Raw genomic sequence first — 20,714 nt, 5'->3', positions numbered from 1 at the left:
TGAGGGTGAAGGGTGCTGTCTAAGATCATAAGTCAGAAAGAAGTAGGTCATTCAGCCCATTGCATCTGCTCTGCCATTCATTGAGATCACTGCTGATCTGGTCACATTATTGGTGAGGCAGTCTTGACTGACTGAGTGGCTTACTCCTGTTCCTATGTTCCTTAATGATGGGCCAACAACAAAAAAAAAGGATTAAAGAACTTACAGCCTGTTTCATTTTGGAAATCAGAGAACTCTGAAAGTCAGTTTACAGCACAGGGGAAGCAAATGGACTCTAATCAAATTTCTATTGTATTGTGAATGGTTTCCCCACTCCAAATTAGAGTGGATACTCAACGAGAACCCAGATACTGGGCATAGCATACACATGACTACTTATGTAGGAGAGGCACAGAAGAAGTGTTTGCAGGGACTCCACCAAGGCCATGAGTGTAACGGCACAGTCTATGAATTTTATTCAGAAATTGAACTGCACGATATCAGGCAGCCAGAGCAATAACTAACTAGTTAAAAGTTCACCCGAGAACCAATCCCCTTCAAATTAGACTACACAGCCCAATGACAATGACAATAAGCCAATTTACAACACCCTCTGCATTAACATTAAGATGGCAACTTCAATCAAGAGACTTGACCCGACTTGCAGGCGTCGAAACCATAAACTGGAAACTATTGACAATAATTTACAACCTTTATCTGTGACAGATTATGTGACAGTGTGTACATGCGAGAACATGGGTAAGGGCATGAGAATAAATAACCGTTATTTCAAATCTCTCAAAAGCTTGCTGCTGGAAACATTTAATTGAGTTACAGGGGGCAAGAAAACACAATCATAGCCATATCCCATTTTCCAGCACTTGGTCCTCAGCCTTGGCATCGCAAGTACACATCTAAATGCTTAAATGTAATGAGGATTTCTACTCTACCATCCTTACAGGAAGGGAGTTTCAGATTCCCATCACCATCTCAGTGGAAAAAAAAGTTTTAACACCCCACCTAAACCTCCTGCGACTTACTTTCAAACCAAGCTCCTGGTCATTGATCCCTCCATCAATGGGAAAATGTTCCTTCCTGTCTATGCCCCTCAAAATTTTATACATCTTGATCATGTCCCCTCTCAATCTCCTCTGCTCCAAGGAAGAAAAAGCCCCAGTTTGTCTCATCTCTTCTTTACTACTAAACACAAGTGCTTCCATAACAGCACATACTTTTAGCAGGCAGAAGGAATACATTCTATGATTAAATTACAGAAGTAGGAATAAGCCATTTTCCCCCCTCCTCGGTGAAGCCTATTGTGAAATACAAATCTGACATGATCTGAGTTAATGTATCTCAACTATATTTCCTGGACTTTGATCCGTATAGCTTGGCATCATTACTGAACAAAAGCCTATTTATCTCTGTTTTGACAATTTAATTTGGCCCCAGCATGTAGTACCTTTTTGGAAGGGGAGAGTTGCTATACTCTAAGTGAAATCACACTTCCTAAATTCACTCTTGAACGATCTAACTCTAATTTTGAAAAATTCTGCCCGGCTGTCTGGTTCTTCCAAGGGAAGTAGCTTCTCTGTATCTACAGATCTTTTACCATTTTAAAGACCTCTATCATACAGCACGCCCACACATTTCTAGAGACAAGAGAAACTAAGGCATGCTTAAGGGGGAAAGGGGGATTCCAAGCCAACCCTGCCTGCCCATATCATGCAATCAGTTACTATGTGACTTTAAATGTGATGATTGCAATGTGCAAGTGGGAGGAACACTTCTGCAATCAGGTTATATTTATAGTCACTACAGAAACATCAGCTAACCACAGGCTGCAAATGGACATTTGACAATCTAAAGTTTACCCAAATGCACTTGTAAATGAGACACCTGTGCTAACAGAGTCATGGACAACCAAAGAACGAGAGGTAACAGGTTTCAGCCAAAAGATGCCGACAGAGAATGGCCTGTGTGTAAGCCAATAAGTTGGATCGGGGAATCTGCTTGCCATTATGGGATGACCTCGCTAGAAAAAAAAATTACCCCTCAACGTGGAGGCAATCAAATATGATCTGAAGTGACTGTGGAGCTTTCACTCGACATACTTTACCATACTCAAAGTTACTACTGTCAGAGAACAGCCATGTTCTTTACCGTTGGGTAGGAGAGTCCAAAACTACAGGGCATTGGCTTAAGGTGAAAGGAAAAATACGTAAGAGGGACCTAAGGGGCAGCTTTTTCCACACAGTGGGTGGAGGAGGCTGGCACAATTATAACAGTTAAAAGGCATCTGGATGGGTACATGAATAGGCAGGGCTGAGAGATTTATGGATCAAATGCTGGCAAATGGCACTGTATTAATTTAGGATAACTGTCCAACATGGAAGAGTTGGACTAAAACAAAAAAAAGTGTTTTTCTGTGCTATACTACTCTGCACGACTATGACCCAACACAATGTTGACACGGCTGGACAGCAAACTATGTGTAGATGTTGTGTTAACTTTAAAGTTATTAGCCACTCACATTCCTTCCCGCTTAAAACATCACCTGCTCAGTGTAATTCTTTGGAGGTTGCTAGACTTTTAAACATTTACTGGGAAATCCCTCAGTTTCTGCCAATTGGTACAACTGTTGTTACAGATTACAGCAGAATATAGACAGAATGGAGAGTCGGGCAAATAAATGATAGATGGAGTTCAATCCAGGCAAATGCGAGGTGATGCATTTTGGAAGATCTAATTCAAGAGAGAACTATACAGTAAATGGAAAAGTCCTGAGAAAATTGATGTACAGGAAGATCTGGGTGTTCAGGTCCATTGTTCCCTGAAGGTGGCAACGCAGGTCAATAGAGTGGTCAAGGCATACCGCATGCTTTCCTTCATCGGACGGGGTACTGAATACAAGAGTTGGCAGGTCATGTTACAGTTGTATAAGACTTTGGTTCGGCCACATTTAGAGTGCGGTGTACAGTTCTGGTCGCCACATTACCAAAAGGATGTGGATGCTTTGGAGAGGGAGCAGAGAATGTTCACCAGGATGTTGCCTGGTATGGAGGGTACTAGCGATGAAGAAAGGTTGAGTAGATTAGGATTGTTTTCATTAGAAAGAGAGATTGAGGGGGTCCTGATTGAGGTCTACAAAATCATGAGGGGTATAGGCAAGGTGAATAGCAAGAAGCTTCGCCCCCACCCCCCCCCCCAGAGTGGGGGACTCAATTATTAGGGGTCATGAGTTCAAAGTGAGAGGAGGAAAGTTTAAGGGAGATATGCGTGGAAAGTTCTTTATGCGGAGGGTGGTGGGTTCCTGGAACGCATTGCCAGCGGAGGCGGTAGACGCAGGCACGTTAGTATCTTTTAAGACGTATCTGGACAGGTACATGGATGGGCAGGGAGCAAAGCAATACAGACCCTTAGAAAATAGATGATAGGCTGAGACAGAGGATCTTAATCGGCACAGGGTCGGAGGGCTGAAGGGCCTGTTCCTGTGCTGTAATTTTCTTTGTTCTTGTTTAACTAAGGGAAACACAATTTGTCATGCAAAAAAAGTCGGAACCAGTGTTTCAGAATCTCTGACCAACGTGCAGACCGCAATTGAGAATTTAATGTTAGCTTGGTCCAGGATTTTCAAAAGCCATATGCAGAACTCCAAAAAGACAGATTTAAACAGCAATACTGCAACATCAGGGCATGATGGTGGCTCAGCAGTTAGCATTGCTTTCAGGGACCCAGGTTAGATTCCAACCTCGGGTGGCTGTCCGTGGGGAGATTACACATTCTCCCAGTGTCTGCGTGGATTTCTTCAGTGTGCTCCGGTTTCCTCTCAGTCCAAAGCTGTGCAGGTTAGGTGGATTGGCCGTGCTAAATATACCATAGCATCAAGGGAATGTGCAGACTAGGTGGATTGACCTTGGGAAATGCAGGGTTGCAAGTAAAGGGGTGGGGGTGGATCTGCATGGGGTGGTCTTTGGAAGGTCAGGACTTGATGGGCCGAATGGCCAGCTTCCACACCGTAGGGACTCTAATAAGGAAGTGTTCATGCACAGCTCAAGTTCAAAGGTTGCTGATTGTACAGAGTTTTTAGGTGGTTACAAAGCAATCTTTTCCATATGATCAGAGGTAGAGTTGGTTCAACTCAATTTGCTTTGAAATTAAAACAGATTGCAAGTATGTAACACTCCCAACCACTTCAAAGGCCGAAAACCTCATTTGCAAGAGGGGACCCGAATTATAGTGCGAGACTTACCTCAAGCTTAGCTTCACTCAGACCTTCACAGTTTATTTTCAGTTCACCTATTTGTTTCAACCACGTCACCAGCGTCTCAATTTCTCCAGAGAGCTCCTTTGTCTATAAAAATAAAGTGATGTTTAAACATTTAAAGAGACAGCTGCTGAAAAGGGACGGATTTCACTTGCCTTTAGTGGTCAGAAAAATCCAACATTATATTCACTTTTGCTTTATCTTATTGTAAAAGCACAAATAATTAGTGGAAGATGATTTACATGAAGAACATGTATGTGAAGGTACAAATGATTGAATTAATTTTTTTGCCCTAATTTATCTTATTAATTTAAATCAATTACAGACACATGCATCAACTTCATTTAGTCACTGTGGAATGTGGGTGCCACTGACTGGACTAGCGTTTATTACCCATCCCCAATTTCCCTAGAGGTGCCTTCTTGAACTGGTGCAGTCTATTTGACATGGGTCAGCCACAGTGGGGTTTGGAAAGCATTTCATTTGACTCAGCAAAGTGAAGTGACAGTGATATAGTTCCAGGGCAGAATGTTGTGTGGCTTGACATTTGTGGCCCTTGCCCAGAGTAAGGGAGGGGTTTCTGGATTTGGATGGTACAATTGAGGGAAGACTTGTGAATTGCTAGAGTAGTATCTTGCAAACGGATACTGCATGTCACTGAAGACAGAGTGAATTGGGTGACAATAGGGACAGCTCCTTGGAGTGAAACTGCACTTATCCAAGCAAGTACAGAGCATAGTGTAAGGTGGTGAGTTATTCATCACAGAATTCCCCCCCTCTGGCCTACTCTACGGCTGCCCCAGCTTACTTTCTGGTCAATGGTAACTCCTAGGATGTTCATAGTGGGGTAATCAAGTGACAATAAATGGGAAGGAGATATTGTTTAATTCTCCGTTGGAGAATTATACAACATGGTATCAGATCTTTAAGTCAAACAGAATATGACAAAGCCAGAAGTGGGGTCAGATGCATCACACATCTCAATTCCAGTGAAAGCAGAACAAAGTGGTAATTAGAATGCCGATACTCATTTTATCTTTGATCCCTATATTTTGTGCAACCAGCCACTAAAACATAACGTAGAAACAGTGCATGAAAATGACATCAAACAACGGGAGGACAGCAAGATAACTTGATTGATTGGAAATGATAAAACAATCTGATACCATGGTTATTTGGTCTTTTCAATTCTTTGCATAATTCTGCTACGTGTGCCACGTCATCTGACAAACACCTACCGAGTCAACCAAAAGACATGGATGAGAGAGTCTGAGAAATTGTTATCGGTTCATTTATCTAAGAAGGCATCCTTGCCTTAGACTCACAGATGCATTACATTCCAAACACAGCACAAAGTTGTTTAACCCATGTGCTGATCCTACAAACAACTCAAAACAGAAAGTATACCTAATGTTCTTTTACAAATTACCTGCCAACAACTTGCAGTTACATAGGTAATAGTGTGGAGCTAGTGGAACGCACCAGGCCAGGTAGCAGAGGAGCAGGAAAGTTGACTTTCAGGCCAGCATTTCTGAAAAAGGGTCCCAAACCGAAACATCAACCTACCTGCTCCTCTGATGCTGCTGGCCTGCTGCGTTCCCCCAGCTCCACGTGGTGTTCTCTTACCCCAGCATCGGCAGTTCTTACTATCTCTGTTGCAGTTACATAGTGCCTTTGACAGCAAACTAACAGCACAACAAAAAGAGTGTCCTTTGGTCCATTATGTCCATACTGGTCAAAAACAAAACACCTCACCCTTCCCATTTTCCAGCACTTGACCCACAGTCTCAAATGCTCCGGCATCACAACTGTATGCCTACATACTTCTTAATGCCTCTATCACACATACAGTTTCAGATTTTGGGTCAAAAGGTTTTCATCATGTCACCGCTAAACTTTCTGCTCCTTATCTTAAATTTATGCCCCCTCCACCCCCATCAAAACCACAAACAGCTATGGTCCCAATAGTGACCTCTACGGGACCCCACCAGACAGACTTCCAGATGGAAAAACACCTTCCAACCATCATTGATGCTGCTTGGCCTGCTGTGTTCAACCAGCTCTACACCATGTTATTCCAACCATCATTCTCTGCTTTCTGCTACTCAGCCACTTTGGGATCCAATTTGCCAAATTTCCTTGAATCCCACAGCCTGTTAACTTTGCTATTAGTCTGCAATCATCTCACAGGAAAGTTTTCAGACAAATTTTTACACCAAAATCAAACAGCTTTCAGAACAGATAATGGAAAGCTCAGATTCTAAGGGGCATCTTAAGTGAAAGAAGACAGGTAAACTTGCAGAGTTAGGGAGGGAATTCAAAAGCTCAGGCAGGCCAAGGCCTCTGGGGTGTTTTAAGTAGGATGATGCAGGATTTAAAGCAGAGACTTTTGTAAATCGCTTACAAATGTGGACGAGCAATGAATGAACAGCAATTGGTGAGAATTGGAGGTAGGTAGAGTCTCGAATTAATTCACTCTGAAGGAGATTAGAAGGTAGGAGCAATAGTCAAGCCTGTAATCTTTTATCTAAATGTTCCTTTTCTCCATCTCTTCTCTAGATGGTAGGGCTAATAAAATGTATAACCATGGCATTCCTTTAGCACAAGATAATGGCATTAATCACAGGGATGCCTGAAGAGGCAGCTACACTGAAGACAACTTGGAACATTGAGATGACCTAGAAAACCCCACTTTATGCAACTAAATGTTAAATGCATAACTTTAGAATCAGTGCACTCAAGTACAATTTGACAGGGGGCAGGTGGGACTAACTTAGTTTGGGGTTATGTTCAGAATGAAATGATTGGGCAGAAGGGTCTATTTCCATGCTGCGTGACTGACAGCTTCACCACTGAACTGATCATAAATTGCTCGAAATTGTGATCTACATCTTAGAAGGAAGTTTTCCGGTTTGTGATAACTATGTTGCAAAGACAATCTAAAAGCTCCTTCAAGGTGATATTGTGGCAAATCCACAAGATGCTATATTGAGTCATCCAGAAGTTGCAGTTGGATATCATAAGCATAAACACCACCATTTCTTAGTGACTTTTCATTCTGAAGGAGGGTCACCAGACCCAAAGTTCTGCGCTGTATTGTTCTATGTTCTATGATGTGAATGGGACCAGAGAGATGAGCAAAGGCTTGCTTCAACAGCGCAGCATGTGTTATCAAGCTGAGAGTGCACACGGTACTGAGTCAGGAATGGCTCATTGCAATGACCAGCGTGAAATCTGGACAGTGTATGCACTGAGGGAGTGCTGCAGTGTCAGGGTGGTCATGATTTCAGCTGAGGTTTATAACCAAAGGCCAGTTTTAACACATCAGGTTCCAGAAAGCTGCACGGTTCCAAATAAAAGACATCTTGCACTATTTTGTCAGTCAACCTACTGCAGTTTAGGAAGGCAGCTCACCACCATCTTCTCAAGGACAACTTGGGACGGGCAATAAGTGCCGTCCCAGCAGCAACATCCTTGCCCCTTGAGTGAACAAAAGGCCAAAATTTGAACAGCAGCAACATACGCACTCCCTGGTGTCTACCCAATAATTTAAACCTCAAAACAACACCATGAAAAAGAACAACTCCGGGTCATTTAATCCAACGTATAGTTTGACATGTGAATGTTGGTCACCACATCTGCCTTTCAAGCAATATTTTGAGAGATTTGTTGGCTGAAAAGTGTGAGAGAAATACTTAAAAAAAGAAAGTTCTTGGGGGTTTTACAGTTGTTTCACATAATCATATTAAAGTTTGCACTTTAGTGCTCAGGTCTGTAAGAGATTGCATTAATCCCAAAACCCCTATTGCAAAGGAAGAACACTATTGTGGGCACCAGTCACAACCACCCTCAGCCTTCACAACATTAAACTACACCAAACAAGGAAAGCTTCAAATAAAATTAAAAACGGCAAAGACTGGAAAATGTTCAGTAGGTCAGGCAGCTTCTGTGAAGAGAAACATTTGACTTAACATTTCAGGTCAGTGAACTTCTGTTCTGTCCTAAAATGTTAACTCTGGGCAGTATGGTACCAGGCTCTGAGCGATGTGAATTATTGAGGGGTTCTAAAAAAATGGCACTGGATCTCAGGGGAGCAGCGAGCAGCTCTAGAAAAATGAGTGTAAGATGGTGTGGAAATCGGACTCGCTTCTCATCAGGAGAGCTCAAACATCAATTAACGTGGCGACTTGAGCTCGCGGTGAGATTCACTCCACTAAAAACTCCACGTAACTCCAACTTTGAGGAAAAACCCATAAGACATCTTTGTCTCCAAAAGAAAAAGCCAGGATCATCCAGTTCGGCACTGCTCCTGGCTCCCAGTTCCGGGCCCTGAACTGCACAGAGCTCTAGGCCCCAGTGACGGGAGTTGATGTGTCCCAAACCCACACCTAACCCCATCTCCCTGGGCCTGATATCCACAAGACCTGCTGAAAACTTTGAGCATTTTTCATCCTTACTTCAGGATGCCAGCATCTGCAGTATTTCGCATTTCTACAGGGGAAAATCTTACCATCCGAGTTGTGATCGTTTTGAATCGAATAGTAGCCTCCTCTGTCCTTGGGCCTTGCATTAGCATTAAGACCTCCTTATCCAGGGTCTCAAAGGTGCGTTCAGAGACCGTCGACCATTCAGAACTGTCCACCTTTGAAAGAAAGTTGCACAAAACACTGTCAATAATTGGAATTTTATTTCAGATGTGACATCCCCAGTACAATGCAATGCAAGCTTTCAAATAGGTCAGTGTACTTATTTTCCTGTACTGAAACACCCAGAATCAAACATCATGAAAGAAGAGACACAAAACCGAAGCTTGCCTGGACTCAAGATGACTTTGATTCACCTTTCAGCAATGTTTAAGGTCAGTACATCCAGACACAACTAGTCAGCATAGCCTCAATTCAAAAGCTGCTTATAAGCATGTTAACAAAGTTTGATCTTCATATATTAAAACAAGTCTGCACATTATACAGCTAATTTAAAATAAACCAACTGAAAATGATCAATGTTTACAGACAGTAGAGGCAGAAAACAAGCTTTGATACGAAATGCACTATAAATTATATGGAAGAGACCACTGGCTCTTGTCATAAGAATCATGAGCAGAAACTCCCCGCTGCTCACGTCAGGAACCTTTGCAACAATATCTTCATCTTTTAAAACCTAGTAAAGGAGAGACTGTGACAGATTCCCTTAACATGTTTCCTCTACTATAATACTGTACAAGAACAATTGTGCAATCCAGCAACATCCTTGGAATATCACGTAGGCCCATTTGTACCAGCAACTGTTTGCCTCTATTCCTGCTGACTCAGCCCCAAAGCTCTGTAAATGATTCCTTTTCCAAGTATTGGCTCAGTTCCTTTAGAAAGTCATATTTGAATCTGTTGCCAACACTATTTTAGGCAGCATATTCCAAATTGAAACAAAATCAGACGTGGTGGCAGTGGCCCAGTGGATCTCTCAAAAACAAACATGACAATTAGGAGCATAGTCAGCCAGTCAGGCCCTTGAATGTGGTCTGCCATTCATCATGACAATAGCTGATCTGGTTATAATCTCAAATCTGCATTCCCATCTATCCCTGATGAAGTTTCACTCCTTCTTAAAAATCTAGTGACCTCTGCCTTAAAAATATACAAGAATTTTGCATTCACTGATTCTCACGGTCAGAGCTCCAAAGACTCTAAACCCTCAGAAATATTTCACTTTGTCTGTCGGAAATGGGCGATCCCGGATTTCAAACAGTGACACCTATTTCTGTGTTTCCTATAAATGGAAACATCTCAGGTGAATGAAGAAAAAAACTACTTCCAAAGCAATTACATCTTTTCAAAATAAGGTGAACCATACTTTGAGATGTAGTCTCACCAAGGCCTTTAATTTAATCATGAGATGGGCATCTCTGGCTGGTCCAGAATTTATTGCCTGTTCCTCGTTGCCCTTGAAAAGGTGGAGGAGAGTTGCCTTGAACTGTCCTTTTCCCATGTGCAGCAGGCACACATACAATGCTGTTTGGGAGGGAGCTCCAGGATTTTGACCCAGCCACACTGAAGGAACAACAACACATTTCCAAATCAGGATGGTGAGGCCCTTAGAGGGGAACTTCCAGGTGGTGATTTGTATGTATGTGCTGTCTTTGTCCTTCTAGATGGAAGTGTGGTCCTATGTTTGGAAGGAGCTGTCTAATGATCTTGGCAAATTTCTGCAGTGCATCTTGTAGATAGTAGACACTCCAGCCACTGACCGTCTGCGGTGGGGAGAATGGATGTGGTACCAATCAAGCAGGCTGCTTTGTCCTAGATGGTGTGAAGCTTCAAGTGTTGCTGGGACTGCACTCACCTAGGCAAGTGAGAGCAATTCTCCATACTCTTGATTCATATACTGTCAATGGTGGAAAGGCTTTGGGGAGTCAGGAGATATATTAATGGATGATGACAGTGAAGATTCACTGATGGTAGCACTATGAAACCTGGTGGTCAGATTGTCTCTTATTGGAGATGTGTGGCACGAATGTTACTTGCCACAAGGCAGCCTAAGCCTGGATATTGTTGCATTTGGACATGGACTGCCTCAGTACCTAAGGAGTCACGAACGGTGCTGAACATTGTATAATCAGCAGCAAATTTCCCCACTTCTGACCTCATGACGGAGAGAAGGTCATTGATATAGTAACTGAAGATGGTTGGGCATAGGACACTACCCGGAGGATCTCCTGTAGAGGGGTCTTGGAGCTGGGATGGCTAACCTCCAACAACCACAACCATCTTCCTATGTGTTAGGTATGACTCCAATTTCCCTCTACTTCCCATTGATTCCAATGTTGCTACAGACTCTCCATCAAAAATGGCCATTATGTCAAAGGAGACACTATCTCCTCACCTCTGGAATTCAGCTCTTTTGACCATGTTTGACACAAGGTTGTAATGAATAACTGAAGCATTACCATCCCTACTTTTGTATTCCAATGGCCCTGTGATAAACAATAACATTCAACTATTTATCTACTTACTTACTGTAATTAACATCACTGGGATAGTAATCTAGAACTCCAGGCTAATGTACTGGGGCATTGACTTGAATACTACAAGGGCAGATAGTGTGATTTGAAGTTAATATCTGGAATTAAACGTAGCCTAGTCTCAGCCGTGCTGAGTGTTGTAAAAGCCCATCTGGTTCACGACATTCAGGAGGAAATCTGCCGTCCTTCCCTAGTCTGGCCTTTGTGTGACTCCAGCACCACAGCCACGTGGTCAACTTTTAACTGCCCTTTGGGATCATAGAAACCTACAGTGTGGAAGCAGGCCATTCGGACCATCGTGTCCACGGCTACCCTCCAAAGAGCATCGCATCCAGACCTACTCCCCAACCCTATCCCTGTAACCCTGCATTTCTCTTGCCGAATCCACCTTGCCTGCACATTCCTGGTCACTATTTAGCATGGCCAATCCACCTAACCTGCACGTCTTCGGACTGTGGGTGGAGTGGGTGGGGTGTGGACACCAGACAAAAACCCATGCAGACAGGGACAGAACATACAAATCCCTCACAGACAGTCACCCAAGGCTGGAATTGAACGCAAGTACCTAAAGCTGTGAGGCAGCAGTCTAACCAGTGAGCCACCTGGCTACCCTAGGTCAGGTAAGCCTCTCAGTTCAAATGTCCCAGGTTTGAAAAGTTTCCAGTGTGATAGAAAGGGAGGTAAAATGGGTGGGGGAGTTGCAATACAGGTAAAGGAGTATCATGTAGCTGTATTGAGAGAGGATACATCAGAGGACTTGTGCAGTGAGACTGGTGTGTAGGGCTCAAGAACAGGAAAAGTGAAATCACAATGCTAGGGGTTTACTACTCTCCCAACAGCCAGTGGGAGATAGAGCAGAGATTGTGTGGGCAGATGATTTTGAAAAGATGTAAAAACAGCAGTGTTGTTGCGGTGGGCGATTTTAACTTCTGTGTTGACCAGGACTCGCTAGGTGTTAGGGACTTGGATGGAGCAGAATTTGTAAGGGCCACTCAGGAGGGTTTCTTAACATTGTATGTAATAGTCCAGCCAGGGAAGGGGTTATACTGACCTATCCCCTCCCCACCTATACTCTCCTCTCCACCATCCATCTTCAGTCCACCTCCTCCCTCTCCCTATTTATTTCAGAACCCTCTCCCCATCCCCCTCTCTGAAGAAGGGTCCAGGCCCAAAACGTCAGCTTTTGTGCTTGTGAGATGCTGCTTGGCCTGCTGTGTCCATCCAGCTTCACACTTTGTTATAAAGGGGTTATATTAGACCTGGTTTTGGGAAATGAGCCTAGCCAGGTGAAGGAAGTTTCAGTGGGGGAAGCATTTCAGGAGTAGTGACCATAACACTGAGTTTTAAGATAGGGATAACACCAGTCTTCGGGTGAAGGTGTTAAATATGGTGAGGTGGGAGGGATGGGAGAGAGAAGGTGAACTATAAGAATATCAAGCAGGAAGTGGAGAAAGTTGATTAGACATGGCTGTTTGAGGGTAGATCTATGTTGGACATGTGGGAGTATTTCAAATGGCAGTTGAAAAGAGTTCAGGGGTGACATGTTCCTGCGAGGATGAAGGATAGGTATGGCAACTTACATGAACCTTGGAATGACCAGGGATGTTATGATCTTGGACAGAATGAAAAAGGAAGCATTATGTCTAGGAGGATGGGAACTGATGAAGCTCTTGAACTGTGAGAAAAATAGTAAAGAATTAAACAAGGAATTAGAAGGGCTAAAAGGGCTCATGGAAAGTAGTTAGCAAATAGGATTGAGAAGAATCCAAAAGGTTTTTTTGTTTAAAACTAGAAAGCAAAAGGATAGCCAGGGAAAGGATTGGCCCACTCAAGGACAAAGGAGGGAATCTACACATCAAGCCTAAAGAGGTGAGTGAGGTTCTAAACAAAGTACTTATGTCCATATTCACCAAAAAAGGGAATTGGTGGAGGATGATCTCAGGGAAGGGAGTGTCGAGTTTTTAAGCCAAATTGCTATTATAAAGGAAGAGGTGTTATCTGTCTTAAAACACGTTAAGGTAGATAAGTCCTTGGGTCCTGATGGGGTCTATCCCAGACTACTGAAGGAGACAAGAGAAAAATTGCTGGAGCATGGACAGACATCATTGTATCCTCTTTGGCCACAGGAGAGGTCCCAGAAGACTGGAGAATAGCTAATGTTGTCCCATTATTTAAGAAGGGTAGCAGGGATATTACAGGCTTGTAAGCCTCACGTCAGTGGTAGGGAAAATTATTGGTAAAGATTTTCAAGGACAAAATCCATACGCATTCTGAAACAAATGGACTTAATGACAAACACGGTTTTGTGCAGGGGAGGTCATGCCTCACTAACTTCATCGAGTTTAAAGTGGTGACGAAGATGGAGGGAAAGCGGTTGAGGTTGTCTACATGGACTTCAGTAAAGCCTTTCGGCAAAGTCCCTTATGGCAGACTGGTACATAAAGGTGAAGTCACATGGTGTCAGGGTGAGCTGGCAAGATGGATACAGAGCCAGCTTAGGTCAGAGGAGACAGAGGGTAGCAGTTGGAGGATGCTTTTTGGAATGGAGGGCTGTGACTAGTGGCGTTCCACAGGGATCAGTTCTGGGACCTCTGCTGTTTATGGTCTACATAAACGATTTGGAGGAAAATGTGGCCGATCTAATTAGTAAATTTATGGACGATACAAAGAAAGGTGGAGTTGCAGACAGTGAGGAAGATTATCAGAGGATACAGCAGGATATGGATCAGATGGTGGCATGGGCAGAAAAATAGCAGATGGAGTTTAATCTGGACAAGTGAGAGATGATGCATTTTGGAAGGTCAGCTACAGGTGGAAATTATACAGTGAATGGCAGAACCCTTTGGAGTATTGATATGCAGAGGGAGCCGAGTGTGCAGGTCCATAGATCACTGATGTTAGCAGTGCAGATAGATAAAGGTAGTGGGGCAAAAAAAAGGAGGCCTATGGCATGCTTGTCTTCATTGGGAGGAGCAGGGAGTACAAGGATAAGCAATTTATGCTGCAGCTTCATCGAACTTCAGTTAGGCCACACTTGGAATATTTTGTACAGTTCTGGTCACACCACTACTGGAAGCATGTGGACGCTTAGGAGAGGGTACAAAAAAGGTTGACCAGGATGTTGGCTGGTATAGGGGGAGTTTAGCTGCAGAGAATGGTTGGGTAGATTGGATTTGTTTTCACTGAAACGCAGGAGGTTGGGCATGGGCAGTGTGGAAAATATGAGGCTTTTCCCCAGGGTGGAGAGGTCAAATTACTAGGGGACACAGGTTCAAGGTACGAGGGGGTGGGGTTGCAAAGGTACAAGGTTGCAAAATAATGCGCAAGGCAAGTTTTTCCACACAAAGGGTGATGGGTGCCTGGAACACTGCCAGAGGTGGAGGAGGAAGTAGACACAATAGCATTGTTGAAGAAGTGCCTGGATGAATAGCAAGGGAACAGACGGTCATGGATCCTGCAATGAAGACAATTTTATAAGAGTGGAAGGGCAAAATGTGGCAGTGCAGGCTTGAAGGGCTGAAGGGCCTGTTCCTGTGCTGTATTGTTCTTTGCTCAAGTGCAAAGATGAACATGACAAATGCTGGCCTTGCTAGTGATGCCAAAAATCCCGAAAGACCAGTAAGATTAGAGGAGTTCTTCAAGGATCTCACCTCAAAAACACATTGAGCATTTAAAAGCTCTGACTGCAAGGAGCTTGGCCTCTTGGTTAGGTCGTCTCCATCTTGGGAGATGTCCGGCAACTTAATGCACTCACTACAAACAGTTAGAGACAATATAAGTGAGTTGCTAGCATCTCAATGCAATTAAGTTGTTGTTCAGGATCATTACTCACGAAGCTAACTCCTGTTGTGTTAGCAGTTGATTTTCTAATTCCGTCTTCTCCATTCTCAAGGCCTGAAAGGATATTCAAGGCAGGTATTTAGGCAAGGGGGTGGTTTCTTCTTTTTTTTTTGTTATTAGAAATAAAATCATACCTCTACCACCAAGGAATATTCAACAATGGAATTCTTTAGTTCCTCAATATGATTATCCCTCTGTAATGAAAGAAGACACTTAAAATTACAAATAAACGTATCCTTTTTTCCATTCCCTACCTAGAAAATACACACGTGGAGAAGGAATAATATTGAATCTTGCACTACATAGATCCCAATTTTCACTCACTTTCAGATGTTAAGGTATATTCAGACAGACAAAAATCGCAAGATGTTTAGCCAGAATACAGTTTTCCTTATTCTTTGAAAATAACAGATGTGGCGTCAAGGCTTGGCCAATTAGTTGGAGGTGCTGTCCTGGAGAATGTACCAGAAGACAATTGCCCTCCGTGACTATCACAAACATTCGAGCATTAGGTGAAGCTGGCCTTCTTGTGCTGCTATGACGCAGCAGCATCATGAGTGATATTCACCTCCGAGAGGATGCTAGGGGCTGTTAACCACATGAATGAGTAATGCAGTACAAGAATTTCAGCTCCAGTGCAATGCAAGGTTCACAAGGCCATATGACCCAGTCTCTGGCAGGGTCCATCATGGTACAGCCATTCACAAAGGCAGAGTATAGAAGTAATCTACCAGCCTGTGCTTCTGTAACTCAGCACAGTGATAAATGCTGGTTTTGACTTTGCATACTTTTAGAATACCCCAAGTGTGCTAAGAATTACCCTAAATACCAACCTAAGATCAGTTGGGCTCAAATATCTTTATAGAAGCTACATATAGTCATACAGGAACCTGTCCTCTATAGGCAAAAGAAACACGCAAAGATTGTGCTTTTTTTCAAAATGCATGGCAGTAAGTGTGAGACAATATTTCTAACGCACTTTCTTACAATGCAACAAATCTACCAGAGTGGATGTGACTGTGTGGAGAGGAACGGTCACCTGACCCGAAACTAACTCAATTTTCTCCTCACAGATGCTGCCAGACCCTGAGCTTTTCCAGCAACTTCTGTTTTTGGTTCTTGATTTAACAAGCAATCAGCTTTCCCACTTTCATAGTGTTGCTCCCTTTGAAATGCTTTCATCACTACCAATGACTCAGGTTAGAAAGTTTCCATAGCACATCTGTTTACAGCAATATCCGAGGTCCATACTAGCAAGTGACTGTTCTTTTTAAGACTCGGCGACAGAAACAAAGTGGCTGGTCAAGGACAAAAACAACATCAATTCTCTTGACATTCCTTTTTCCGATGCATGTGCAAGTATTGCAAAAAAAGGGACAATTTCCCCACTCTGGGACCTCCTGCATGATTGCCATCAACAGCATTACTGTTTTATGCAAAAAGGAAAAAAAAATTTAGGAGGGCAAAGTTTAACAACATGAGGAAACCTTTCAGGATAAGATGAATCACGATGTTGCTACCCCATGCCAGCTGTCTGAATGGGTCATGTTGAATTACAACTGGAAGTGTATGCCAAAACTTCAGGAGACTGCTCTGAGCATGACATGCAGGTCCACATTCTAGCCCTAGTCTTTGGCTGAAATAGTAGCGCACACAGTGAGCCCCTCAGGACCCTGAGCCACCCCAACAACTGGTTTGAATGAGTCATGTAAATTAATCACCCTTATTGGGGTGGGAAGTCCAAAACAGAAACATTTGAGCAGGATCAGGGATAACGGGAACTGCAGATGCTGGAGAATCCGAGATAACAGTGTGAAGCTGGATGAACACAGCAAGCCAAGCAGCATCTTAGGAGCACAAAAGCTGATGTTTCAGGCCTAGACCCTTCATCAGCTTCACACTTTGTTATTTCTCACACTTGAGCAGGATGACAGGTGGGGAAGTGTGGTTTAAGACCGGGGTGGGGAGTTAGGTAAACAGGAAAAATAAACAGATAGTTTATTTCTGGCAAGGACTGCTTACAAAAACAACATAATGGAGATGAACGTTGCATTCAAAGTAAACCTGGATACCCCAGATTCTAGGTCATTTCAGAAAGTCAGAAGAGCCGCTCTGATCAATATGACACCTGCTTGACCCAAGAGAGATTGCATTTTACATAAAAATAATACAGACCTTGAGCAAAGCCGCATCCTTGTTGTGCATTAGATTATCAAGATCAGTTAACCGCATCTGAGGAAGGAAGGAGGAGAATAGATTAAAAGGTTTTCGAAAAGTGTTTCAGCTGAGAACAGCTAAGGGGCTTTATCTCCCTGGAGGACTGACGCTAGGGAGTGACTTTATAGAAGTTTTTTTTATAAAATCATGAGGGGTTTGGATCAGGTGAATAGCCAAGGTCTTTATCGCCTGCCACGGTGGGCAAGTCCAAAACTAGACCCGAGCTAGACATTGTGGTTGCAGGGAGGACATTCACAATGGTGGGTGTGTCTAGAACCAGGGGTCGCAGTATGAGGATTTGGGATAGACGATTTAGGACAGAGATGAGGAAACATTTCATCACCCAAAGAGTGGTGAGCCTGTGGAATTCATTACCGCAGGAAGTGGTCGATGGCAAAACATTGAATGTATTCAACAGGTGGCTAGATATAACACTTGGGGTGAATGGGGTCAAAGATTACGGGAGAAAGCAGGATTAGGCTATTGAGTTGGATGATCACCCATGATTGTGATGAATGGCAGAGGAGGCTCAAACAGCCAAATGACTGCCTCCCGCTCCTATCCTCTGTGTTTCTATGTAGAGGGCACAAGTCTAAGGTGAGAAGAAATAAATTTAAAAAGGGACTTGAAAGGCAACTTTTTCCACAGAGGATGGCACAATTACAACATTTAAGAGACACCCAGGTGGATACATGAATAAGAATGGTTTAGAGAAATGGACAGGTTGGACTGAAGAGATTGTTTCGGTGCTGCACAATTCTATGAGTCAATGATTGTACGACACGCACAATATTAATTTAATTGCCATATTTAGCTTGAAACCTGCATAAACTGCTCTCACTTGTGTACACTGCTTTAAAAAAGTACTTCTGATGATCAACCACAGAAGTGAAAGTACATCTTTTAAGCTTCAAATATTGCATCAATTTTATACAAAAATCAAACTGGACAAAAACAATAGGATACACTCTCCCCACCCACTGCAAATCAGAAAATTGTCAGAAGTGGCTCAGTCAAGCTTCCACTAAAGTAATTTACATAATCCCAAAGGATATAAAATTCACAAACTCAGCTGAACAGTTGAGCAGCAATGGGAACCTGCTGCACTTTTATTAAATTCAACAGAAAATCACCAAAAATACATATTCTTCACAATTTTGAGGCCTCCTCATTGCAAACAATCTGATTCAAAGTCTCAATTTCTTTTCGACTCACATTGATTCATTGATTAACTATTTGTTCATTCATTAAAGCAAATTAAAGAGTTCCCATATGTCTAAGAAAATAAGCAGAGATTTTGACAAGCCCTCCCTAACTAGTTCAATTGGTAGAGCCCAGTTGCGGCGTGCCTGACTTGAATCTCAAATAATGTAAAAGATCACAAAAAACACAGAACGCAAGTAAGATTTTCCAAAAACTCATGCTTAAATTTTTTTTCATTTTTTTACACTAGTTTGTTAAATTCTGCTCAGATATGACTTGTGGCAACGCTAACCTAGATGATTAGTTGAGCATGTTCCCAGTAAACAGATACCACGCTGAATTCAGTTTGGGATGTTTTAGTGTGGTCACCTAATACAAGGATGTGTGGGACACATTATTGAGAAGCAAATCTTCGAGATCCTTTTGCACCTCAGTTTGCTTTGTTCTGACCATCAGTCAGGGGAAGATTGCTTGGATCCAAAGTGCAATACAAGTCATTATGCTGCAATTAAGCTAAGACAGGCAGGGTGGCATATATTGGAGTAATGTAGCTACATAGGAGAAAAGTACTTACAGGCTGTTCTACTGCAAGAGGAGAAAGGTCACAGTCCGTTCTTGTTTGGAGCATTTCTTCATACAGAAAGTCTCAGAAATTTTGAGCTCTCCTACACTTGCCCCAAAAAAGCTGTCAAAGTTAGGTCGGGAAAATTTCAAAAACTGTTGGGCACGTTTGTGGATGGTCAAGGATATTACCCCTGGTGGGCTACAGAAGCTGAGACACTTAGCATATGAAAGGCAGAGCGATAGATTTCATGATACTAAAGACAATTGAGGGATTGAGTTTGGGGAGAGGGGGCACAATGGTAGTTTAGGAAAATGGTTTTGAGGAAACTATTGGCTATAATCTAGTTGAATGGTGGAACAGGTTCAAGAGCTGAAATAACCTACTCATGTTCCTCCTCGCTATATTTCTATTCATAGATTTAAACCACAGCATTTGAGTAGCATTATGTTATAGCCCAGTAACATCCCAATATTGAATGATATTATTGACTCGAGGGACAGGATGCCTAATATTTGGTGGTCACTCTTTACAGAAGCTTAAAAAAAAGAGAGAAAGTTCATAACATGGATGTAGATTCAGGTATTGCAGGAGTTCCAACACTTTACCAAGAATAGAAAAGATCAAGCTCATCGATTAAAGGGTCCATGCGGTAACATACCTGAAGCTCTGTCTTATCATTGCACAGCGCAGCAATCCTGTCATGAAGTGCCTCCATCTCTATGGCAATTTTTAGATTCTGAAGCAAAGACAAGAATATTATTAAAGGATAATTATGCTTGCAATTAACTGTAACAAGGTTTTACAACATTAATTTGATCACCATTACAGTACATCCAATTGCACAATGTTCCCATGAGCTTGACATTGCTCAGGGGGTCAGCATTATTCTCACACCGTGGTGCTCCATCATAGTACATCCAAAAACAGATGGATCAGTCTGGTTCTGCTCCTTCAGTCCTTCGAATCTGCTCTGCTAGTCAGTCAATAAGATCATAGCTGATGCTTTGTGTCAAATATCACACTCCCAACTACTCCTGTTAACCTTCAATACCCTTCTCTATTGAAAGTCTAACTCAGACTTTAGAATATTCCATGACCACAAATCCACTGCCTTCTGCAGCAATGAGCTCCCTATCATCCAAACCTCAAAACATTGCTCTCATCTTTGCCCCCAGTTATTAAAACAATGCCCCCCTAGTTCTGGGCTCACCTGCAGGAAGAAACACCTTCTCCAATCATTAAGGATCTTATACATCTCAAACAAGTCACCGTTTGCTCTTATAAACTCCAATGGAAACCATCCTAGCCTGTCCAACCTATTGTCAGAACTCAGCCTGCTTCATCCAGGTATCAAATGTAGTGAACCACTTCCGAATATATCTACACATTTCCATACATAAAGGAGACCAGACCTGTACACAGTATTTGAGATATGGTCTCGCCAATATCAGGTGTAACTGAAGAACATCCCTGTTTTTGAGTTCACTTCTGCTTGTCACAAAGGATAGAGTTTCATTCATGTCCTTTATTGCTGGTCACACCTACTAAACTTGGGCACTGGAACACAGGACCCTTTGGTAATCTGTCATTTTTCTCCAATTAGGTAACACATTACTTTATTCTGC

At 42.7% G+C, this 20,714-nt stretch overlaps 1 protein-coding gene across 1 annotated transcript in view; it reads right to left on the bottom strand.

The window, feature by feature from the left end:
* lrmp (lymphoid-restricted membrane protein) overlaps positions 1-20,714 on the bottom strand; it is a 153,502-nt gene that overhangs the window by 93,041 nt on the left and 39,747 nt on the right. The window contains exons 9-15 of the mRNA XM_059654704.1: positions 19,748-19,825; positions 17,280-17,336; positions 15,239-15,298; positions 15,097-15,158; positions 14,915-15,017; positions 8,757-8,888; positions 4,232-4,333 (exon numbers count right to left, since the gene is read on the bottom strand). Of these exons, the coding sequence (XP_059510687.1) occupies positions 4,232-4,333; positions 8,757-8,888; positions 14,915-15,017; positions 15,097-15,158; positions 15,239-15,298; positions 17,280-17,336; positions 19,748-19,825 (594 nt within the window). The remainder of the gene's footprint in view (positions 1-4,231; positions 4,334-8,756; positions 8,889-14,914; positions 15,018-15,096; positions 15,159-15,238; positions 15,299-17,279; positions 17,337-19,747; positions 19,826-20,714) is intronic.

Source organism: Stegostoma tigrinum, chromosome 25 (genome assembly GCF_030684315.1).
Source record: "Stegostoma tigrinum isolate sSteTig4 chromosome 25, sSteTig4.hap1, whole genome shotgun sequence".
In the NCBI taxonomy this organism is placed as follows: Eukaryota; Metazoa; Chordata; class Chondrichthyes; order Orectolobiformes; family Stegostomatidae; genus Stegostoma; species Stegostoma tigrinum.
This window is presented reverse-complemented; position numbering and strand designations above follow the sequence as displayed.